General features: G+C 40.1%; 1 protein-coding gene across 2 annotated transcripts; it reads right to left on the bottom strand.

The window, feature by feature from the left end:
- Positions 1 to 850: 850 nt before the first annotated feature.
- Positions 851 to 10,184, bottom strand: cbx6a (chromobox homolog 6a). 2 transcript variants are annotated; one of them, XM_055218242.2, is made up of 6 exons: positions 10,019 to 10,181; positions 9,423 to 9,466; positions 7,193 to 7,258; positions 6,826 to 6,892; positions 5,814 to 6,743; positions 851 to 5,368 (listed from the first exon to the last, which is right to left on the bottom strand). In XM_055218242.2, exons 1-6 carry the CDS (start codon positions 10,085 to 10,087, stop codon positions 5,366 to 5,368), a joined length of 1,179 nt encoding a protein of 392 aa, XP_055074217.2. In that variant the 5' UTR covers positions 10,088 to 10,181; the 3' UTR covers positions 851 to 5,365. The 2 variants fall into 2 exon arrangements, with proteins under 2 accessions (XP_055074217.2, XP_055074216.2); XM_055218241.2 differs by having other exon boundaries at positions 851 to 6,743; positions 10,019 to 10,184.
- Positions 10,185 to 10,248: the final 64 nt, after the last annotated feature.

The following is a 10,248-nucleotide window of genomic DNA, read 5'->3' on the forward strand; positions in this document are numbered from 1 at the left end:
GAACGAAAAGCGTCAATAAGAAGCTGCGAATAAGAAGCTAGATTCAGCCTCGTGCATCCTCCAGAGGTCGCATGCATATCTACGCATGCAGGCTGCATACGTCATCAAGCCTGGTTTATTTTCGTTAACTGAGAATTACATTTGCAAGTAATGAGCATATTACAACAATTTACGATTAACTAAGAATAATAGTACATTTTTATAATTTTTAATAATTGTTTTGAAATAACATGACGTACTTTATGACGTATGCAGCCTACCTCCAAAAGATTCAGCCTTCCGTTTGAGAAGCGGCCAGAGATCCAAATAATCTAGACCTGTTATTTTAGTTCCTAGGAAAATTTGAGCACACATTATCGTCAAATATTTAGGATCACTTTAAGAAATGTTTTTTTTTCTAATAATATAAAAAAATGTACATACATTTGATAAATTTCGACGCTTTTAGATCATTGTTGAAGGAGGTCCTATTTTCAACGTTTTTAAAAACGTCTCGGGGACCTCAAGAAGCTGAACATAATGTCCAAATATATATTTTTATTATTATTTTACAGTTTTAAAAGATAACTATTATTATTATAAAGTGTGTGAAAATCTGTCCACCACCTGCAGGGGGCGCAATCATGTTGTTTCTAAATGCCTTTCCAAAAAGACCAAATTTGCTCGGATGTTTATGATCAAATAAATGATAAATAAAATAAAAATGGATTAAATTGTGTACGTGTTTAATCCAACCATGGGTTTAATTTAAGAAGGGATATAACAATCCAAATAGTCTGAAATATTTGTTTTTCTTCACAAAAGTCATTTTAACTATAAACATGGTAAAGTAATGGTTTGAAAAAAGTCATTGTCTTTAAAGTGATTTTATTAAAAGCCTCTTTCAAGAAACACATAAAGCAACAACAACTGTATTTAAAATGATCTGTACAATTAGGGTTTACAAATCATGCATCCATTACAATACAATGTCATAACAACAAGATCATATTATAATCAGCTTCAATGGCATTAACCGTATACTTTACTAAATAAATGACTCATAAATCACACTTAGGTCAGGTTTTGGGATTATACATTCCCTAAACCTAAATTAGACTAGTAAAACTAAACAATGGCTATAAAACAAAGGCAGCACGTACTGTATCATTCACTTCTACCGTACAAGAATAATAATAATATTTGAGGATACAACTTCCAGCATATCTTCATCGTTACATCTTTTAAACATAATCTCTTCTTTTCTGTGCCATGATGGGGCTTTAAAATACAAGCCCTATTGCATGAAATGTAGGCCACGTGTTATCATAGTGCTTAGCTACCTATTTACGAGAGACCATCTTGCACTGGTTCACCATAGTAACATCTATTTTCTACCATTAAGGATATACAGGTAAACACAGACTTGACTGTTTGTATCTGGAACACTTTGTAGGCGAAAGTAACAACGTCATGGGTTCAAACAGAATGGAAAGGAAATGCACACTTCCACATTATTGTACAGATGCACCACAGACAGAACAGCACCAGGGATGTTTTTAGACTATGCATTATTTCAGACCTGGGATAAACTAATTTTGGAAATGTGTTTATGCAAAGGTTCACAATAAATGTCCTATAAAAAACAAATTTAAAGGGACACTCCACTTTTTTTGAAAATATGCATTTTCCAGATCCCATAGAGTTAAACATTTGATTGTCACGGCCTTGGAATCCATTCAGCTGATCTCCGGGTCCGGCGCCAGCACCCCCAGCATAGCTTAGCATAATCCACTGAATCTGACCAGACCACCAGCACCGCGCTAAAAAATAACCAAAGAGTGTCGATATTTTTCCCATTTAAAACTCAACTCTACTAAGACCGATGGAAATATTTTATCCTGCTGCGGCCATGTTACGACAGCAAAGTCCTTGATTATTACGCCAGAATGAGAGTATAGTAGCCATATCTGCCTAGAAAATTGCAACTTTTAATTTTCTGTCAGTCTTAGTACACGATGTAACTACAGAAGAGTCAAGTTTTAAATAGGAAAAATATCAAAACTCTTTGGTCATTTTGGAGCGCGATGCCAATGGTCCAATCAGACTCAATGGATTAAGCCAAGCCACGCTAAAAGCGGTACCGCCAGACCCGGAGATCAGCTGAATGGACTCCAAAACGGCAAAAATCAAATGTTTAACTCCAGGGGAGCTGGAAAATGAGCATATTTTCAAAAAAAGTGGAAATGTAGAGTAAATGTGCTCCATTAGAGAATACAGTGGTTTCATGACTACATGTTGAATCTAATTGTGTTCTATAATTAAATCCTAAAATTAGGTTTGTGTCTGTCCTCCGGTAGAGTCTGACATTTTACAATTCTTCAATAAAACCATGTTAGCTGCCATAAACTACATGTCAACCTAGTGTGTCAGCAGGCTATCAATATTGCTTGCTGGACATATCAAAAATAGCCTTTCCTATTTTCCCAATCTTTCCCAATCCCTACTTCAAGTTTAAAGGCCAGTTCACCCAAAAAAAAAAAAAAGATCATCATTTATTTACCCACAGGGTGTTTTTCCCCCACAAAAGCTCTTATTAGAGGAAGTTTTTGAGGATGTTTCCAAAAATAATTAAAAATCGCATTTTAAATCATTCAATTCAATATATCACATTAAGGGCTAGATTTACCAACAGCTTGCGCCAGCGCAAACCATCATTTTGGCTTTAAAAGGGACATTTCACAAAATTTTTTAAGATGTCAAATGAATCTTTGGTGTCCCCAGAGTACGTATGTGAAGTTTTTGCTCAAAATATCATATAGACCATTTATTACAACATGTAAAAATTGTCACTTCGCAGGTGTGAGCAAAAATGTGCCGTTTTTGGGTGTGTCCTTTAAAATGTAAATGAGCTGATCTCTCCACTAAATGGCAGTGCTGTGGTTGGAAAGTGCACATTAAAGGAACAAGCCCACACCTCGGTAACCTAGCCCATTCAGCGCATCCCCCAGAGTTAGATAAGTCCATACCTTTCTCACTCCGTGCGTGCTGCAACTCTGTCCGACGCAGCCCCCGCCAGCTTAGCTTAGCACAAAGACTGGAAGCAAATGGCTCCAGCCAGCAAACCGCTCCCAATATGGGACAAAACAGCGCGAACACTTTCCCACTTCCGTGCCGTGATTTGTATAGTCACTGTGCACAAACAACATGGTCACCCGAGACACAGACATCCCCCAACCGTATACATACTGGGAAACATATTCTCAGAAGATGAAGCACTGCTACTTGGGCGGAGTGATAGTTCCCAGTATGTATACTGTTAAAAGATGGCTGTGTCTCACATGACCCTGCCACCTGCACACAATGTGACCACACAAACCACAACACACAAATAGGAAAATGCTCGCGCCATTTTGTCACCCATTGGGAGCAGTCCGCTAGCCGGAGCCACCAACTTCCAGTCCCTGTGCCAAGCCAGCGGAGGCTGCGTCAGACAGAGTCACAGCACGCACAGAGACGAGAAAGGTATGTATGGACCAATCCAACTCTGGGGGACACGGTAAACAAGCCAAATTACCAAAATGTGGGCGTGTTCCTTTAAGGGGCTGTATTATCCCTTTCTGACACCACAAGGGGAGCCAAATTTCAATAACCTATTTTTTCATATGCTTGTGGAGAATTGTTTACCAAAACAAAGTTACTGGGTTGATCAGAGATCAACTCATTTGCATTTTGGTACATTTTTACTCACACTTACAAAGTGGCAATATTAACATGCTACAACAAATTATCTATATGGTACCCTGAGACAAACTTCACATATGTACGCTGGGGACACCAAAAATGTATTTGACATCTTAAAAAAAGTATTGTGAAATGTCCCCTTTAACTAATCTTCAGTGTATTACCCAACTATAAAGTAAAATACAGTGTGGTAAGTTAACCAATACTAATAATTGTTTTTCTATGGCCCTCGTACAGCTAATCCCACGGTCACACTGGACCATTCGTCCATAGACTCAAATGTCGCAGATCTGAAATGCAAATGTTGCATTTCGACGCGTTACAAAGTTTAAGCTTGGTTGAACTCTGACCTGTGAATTCCTATCATGTAAAGACATGCGACCAATAGATGATCAACAGTCACAGCATGACCTTTCAGGTGGAGGACACTGCTGAAAATAACAGTATGGCACAATCCTATTTTGTACAATAACAAAAGCAACAAGCCAACAAAATATCATGGCAATTCATACGTACAGTATTTTATGAGGTGGCTTATTATAGTTTGTGCGACCAAATTCGTACATTTTGCAATTTCCTTTCGCTCCTGCGAAGTTGGGTTTAGGGGTGTGTTTTAAATCAGCGCTGTAGGCATTGGTAATCCTGAGGTATCTCCAAAATACTGGCCTTTTGTTTGTACTAAAAGCACATGTACATGCATCACGTGGCATCGAATTTTCCTAATGAGAGACCAAACTTGACATAAAAACCAAATGAGATTTTTGTAATATTGATACGTCAACAGTATATACTACTGTAGTAAACAAAGAAACTAAAACTAGACTTATCCCAGGTCTGTTTTCTCAATGGTAGCACCCGTTCGGACCTGTGCAGATTACGGGACAATGGATCACCAACATCGCATACACATGGTCCAAAACCGTAAAATGTGACAGTGCACAAGAGGGTTTTTATCAACCAAGGCATTTTGTTACATTTGGTAGATTCAGAAGAGACTCGTGTAAGTCTCTGAAAGGATGTTTAACTCCTCAGTCAAGTTCTGCGAAAGATTACCGCTGGTTACCGGACCCACAGAGACAGTATTTCACAAATACGTGACTATTGTAGTAACTAGTACAAACTATTGTAGTCAGAAGGCAAACAGGAGAAGATATTTCTCCAAGAAAAACTAGTAATAAGTTGAAGACGTATAATGCCACACTTTGGATGCAGTCAATTGGTGGACATCTGAATTGGAGTGAAGTTGTAGCAGAAGAAAATAAACTTAACCATCAGGACTTTTGTGCGTGCAAAAATAGTCACATTTACGCCTTCATCTACGGTTCTTCTGAGCAAACTGGGTCACGGCATCCAAATCACGCACCGTGTGATTAAAACGCAATCTTTACCAACGACTGTCTGAACTTCAGATGAAGTGAGAGTGATGCATCTGGCGTGGATAAAAATCCAAAATCCAGACGTTAAAAACGGCTTGGTGCCGTCAGTCCGCTGCCGATACTTAGATGGAGAGAATGATTGTTTGAAAGCTGGTAGATCAGATGAACTTTACTTCTGGAGATATGGATAGGGTGGTCTCTACAGGACTGCAGGTGACAAAAGAAGGTGCATTTGGGCAAAAAGGCTAGGCTGTGGAAAGACAGGATCACTGGGGAAAAAAAAGAGGGGGAAGAAGAGCATGAAGCACTACAAAACCATCATAACAAAGCTGATGTGCAACTGAACAGTAGAGTTTGGGAGACGCGCCCTTGCCTTAAATATGACTATGAAAAAATACATTTCTTTAAATGGCAAATTTTACAAGGATTGAATTTCATTATGGCAAGCTTTCATGGTGTTAAGCACAAGTGGGCTGATTGGGGGCAAATTCAGGAGCCGGCTGAGGTGGGGGAAAGTGGGCTTTCAGCTCGGGTAGGGGAACAGGGTCCAGAACCCGCTCCGGAATGGCAGAATTCCTTGATGGTAACAGTGAGAAGATTTGTGGTGACGTCAGTCACGACTACATTGGCTGCCATTTCTGGGCGCCAATCGGGGTCCCCCTCTTTTGGCGCCCTACTTTCCTCAGGAAGTGAAGCGGTAGTGTGGTCACTAACCTGACAGACCGAAGCTCGAGCAGCCTGGGGTCGCTTGCGAAGTTTCCGTTTTCCAGCCCGAGAACCCTGGTCTTCGTCTTCGGATGAAGACGATGAACAGGAAGGACTGGACTTGTTGGTGTTCGGCTGAGAACTCAATTTAGTTGGAGAAGAAGTTTCAGGGTGCGAAGAAGCGGGCTGGTTTTGAGGAAGTGAAGAAGAGCTGCCGTTAGACCCACTGGAGTTGGATGGAGAAGCTGAAGGCTGGTACTGCGCACCTGGAGAAGACTGGCATCCACCTGTCCGATTACCTCTGGTGTGAGACCCTTCATTGGCTGTGGAAGATAATGACCCACCGGGATGAAGCCCAAAAGGCTGTCCATACATTGGGAAGCCCAACATTTTCATTGGATGCTGAAATGGTCTGTAGGGCATGTCTCCGTGCCTTTTCCCTATGATCCGATTTCGGGATGGGATTGGCATTTTCCCCCGTCCCGCCGATGACTGCGGCGCCCTTCTATTGACCACTCCACCAGTTTCAGATTTATCAACGACCTTCAGGTTCAAGATTATGCGACCTCGCTTGACCTCCCGCGGTTTGACCCTGCGGTTGAGGATGCGGACTGTTTCGGAGAACGGGGAGATGGGAGGACGGGATGAGAAGGTGGATCCTGAGGGGACACTTAGAGGGTCAGGTCGAGGCAAAGGACGACGTGACATCCTGTGGCACCGATGGATGTCCTTTTTCAGTTTGTGAGCAGCGGCTAGGGAGTGAACTCTGGGGGTTGGAGCTAAAGAAGAGGAAGAGGATGATGATGAAGGCTGAGGAGCTGCTGAACTATCAGAGGATGAAGCAGGTGGTCTTGCAGCAGAGGGAGGTCTCGCTGTAGTGCAAGGTGGAGTACGTCGGGTATTTGAGCTACGAGGTGTCTCGCCCGATTGTGCTCGTGCCTGAAAGGAGAGATTATGTTATGCTTTTGCATCAAAACTAAAAATTACAAAAAAGTATTTAAAGAACATAAAAAAATCAAACCTTCAGTACAAAGTTTTTTGGTTTAGGTCCACGTTTCTTTGGGCCGTAAAGTTCTTGCTCTCGTTCCCTATGAATTGTGGGACAGCACCATTTAGGCCAAGGAAAATATTACATCATTGTGGTGTCAAGCACAAGCCAAAACATTCGAAAAAAACCTTCTGAAGCTAAATGAAAGTCATCTTTGTTTAAAAAGACTAGTTTCCACACTAACTGACAGCAAACTGCAAGAAAATAAATGTAAACAATGTTTTCCTGGCTCTTATTTTGAAGATATCAAGAAAAATAATGGTTTCAACAGCCCACATATATCTGATGGAAAAAAAATTTAGTTTTGCATGCTGCAAAGTGAAAAAGATAACCATCTCACTTCTGCTCGAAGCCTGTGATCAGTCGATCATCCAGAATGTTCTCCTCTGGTTCCCATGTGCTGTGTCTGTATAGCAAAACCATTACACATCACATTAGTCTTTAATCTTTTCATGAGTATTTTAGGTTCAAATAATACATGGATCAGTAACAGTGCATACTTAGGACACCATTCCTTTGAAGTTCGTAAAGTCTATATCCTGTTTCCATTATTTTTATTATTATTATTATTATAGTCATTAGGACTGTAACGATTTATCGTGCAAATGCGCGTTTTCTCAATGAATGAATTTGAATGAATTACGGTGAAAACCCGGCACATCCCAAAGCCAGGGGGCGCTCTCGTGTGGAAACTCCCTTTGTGCGACAGAAGAAGTAGCATTACAAACACTATTCCAGAAAATGTCTATAAGAATATTTATATCGCTGTTCTTCAAATTGTTTTAGGTATTTTCATGATAATAAAGAATATTTTGAATGATTTTGTTTAACGAGTGTTGCTTTTTTAAATGCACGTTATAAACGACTCCGATACATAATGATTTTAGGACTTCTTTTCTGACCAAAACGGCATAGTATACGCAAAAGCTGCGCATGAAACACAGAATCGCAGCCTTGCGATGCAGAATCGATTTTAGACAGGTCTTTTTAATGGGACACGCGATATATCGTTACAGCCCTAATTCAAAATTAATAACTACATAATTCAAGCACTGATCCCAGATTGATACGCTTCGCTTAGGCTATTTTAAAGAAGAAACGAAGAGGAAAACTCTTTAGCGTCATCTGACACTTTTTCTTAAAAATTTGCATTTTTTATCAGGCTCTTATATTTAGGTTCAGTAATTTCACGCTAATGGCAATGAAGAGGTTATTAGCCACTAACTGAAATGCTTTTACAAAATGTATTTCGCAGCAAAACCCTCTAAGTGCATGTAAGCTTTTTTAATCTCTACTTATCCCAATATATTCAGTAAACCTTTTTTTAAGAAACTCTTGCAGCTGGACAATTACAATCCGACATATGGGCACCGTTCATTTGATTCTTCTTCCGTGGACTTAAGAGGAAAAATTTATGGATTCTGCCAACAAACTGGTATTTCTGAATAGCCTGAGGCCACAATTAAATAAATTTGAAGCAAAAGTACTTATTGAACATATAATACATGCAGAGAGCATTAGGTCAACATCATTATCTAATTTTTGATGCAGGTGGTGTTTAGCAACTTTTGCATCAAAGCTTTTCAAATTAGCAGAGATTTTAACATTGAAAACAAAATACATGTGGAGGCAAAATTGTAATTAACCTGTAATTAACAATGAAAGTCTATCAATTTTTGCACTTAAAGGGACACTCCACTTTTTGAAAATATGCCCATTTTCCAGATCCCATAGAGTTAAACATTTGATTTCCACGGTTCTGGAATCCATTCAGCCGATCTCCGGGCCTGGCGGTACCACTTTTAGCATAGCTTAGCATAATCCATTGAATCTGATTAGACCATTAGCATCGCACTAAAAAATAATCAAAGAGTTTCGATATTTTTCCTATTTACTTGACCCTTCTGTAGTTACATTGTGTACTAAGACCGATGGAAAATTTTAAGTTGCGATTTTCTAGGCAGATATGACTCTCATCTGGCGTAATAATCAAAGACTTTGCTGCCGTAACATGGCTGCAGGAGGCGCAATGATATTAGGCAGTGCCCGAAAATAGTCCCCTGCTATTAAAAGTTACCAAGGCGACTACTTTCAGGCGCAGCATACTATTATTGCGCCTGCTGCAGCCATCGTACGACCAAATACCATGCGCTGGGCTTTGAGGACTGGACCTAGACGAGAAATGGTGGTTTAAAAATGTATATTTTTTATTTTTATTGACAAAAATGACAATCGTTTTGCTAGATAAGACCCTTATGCCTCATTTGGGATCGTTTATAGTCCTTTGAAACTCCGTTGAAAAAAACTGTTAAGTGTTGAGTTAAGTATTAAGTGTTGGGCTCTATTAAAGTCCATTAAAATGAGAAAAATCCAGCAATGTTTTCCTCAAAAAACATAATTTCTTCTCGACTGAACAGAGAAAGATATCAACATTTTGGATGACACGGTGGTGAGTAATATATCTGGATTTTTCTTTTAAGAAAATTGACTATTCTTTTAAGTTCCTAAAGTTACTAATATTTTATAACACAATTTTCGCTTTAAAACATTCATACATAATACACACTTACTTCAGTGCCCAACCTTTCCACTTAACCAGGTACTCGATTTGACCCTGCGAAGAAAAGGCAAAAAAGTTCTTAATTCAACATTGCGTTAAAAAAAATACATGAGATATGCATGACCTGTTTTAAACAAGACAGCAACTAAATGCACACTTATTTGTATTCGTGCGATTCAGCATTGTTGCATGACACTGTGCATCAGTTAAAGCCCCCAATGTTATGCATTGTAAAGATCTTTTGAATCTTGGGTCAGTCAGCCTGCATCGATTTTGTCATGGACTCAAGCCAGACACTTTGTCCCTTTTGAGCCTCCCCCTGCTGCTCTTTTAGCGGGCTGTTGTCAATCCCCAGCACAACACAACACAATTTCACAACAAAAATCGCCGGCTCCACCTCTAAATGTTTTATATTTCACGTGTTATTTTCAATTTGGCCGCGCAAAAAATGCACCGGGTCGCTGAATCGAGAAACATCTGCAAGTAGGCCTCCCCCTCTTGTCATTACACGCGCCTTGCAGCTCCGCAGCGCGAGACGGACGAAACACGACCTCCGCTGCAAAAAAATTACACAACCACCTCTAAACCTCTTTGTTTTATACTCACTTTTCTAACGCGGCTTTTTAGGATGGCTTCCGCGGCGAAAACCTGATCTCCCGCCGCCGTCAACTCCATCTTTCTGCTGCGCGCGCTCCAGACGGCTCCGTCTCGCAGCTCTTCACTTTACAAATCTGTGACAGCAACAAACCCCTTCAGCGTCACGTGCTCTCTGGGTCAACTAGCCCCGGTAGACCTGTAAAATAATATTAAACGGTGACAAAACACAAACTATTTTA

This window comes from Misgurnus anguillicaudatus, chromosome 23 (assembly GCF_027580225.2).
Source record: "Misgurnus anguillicaudatus chromosome 23, ASM2758022v2, whole genome shotgun sequence".
NCBI lineage: Eukaryota > Metazoa > Chordata > Actinopteri > Cypriniformes > Cobitidae > Misgurnus > Misgurnus anguillicaudatus.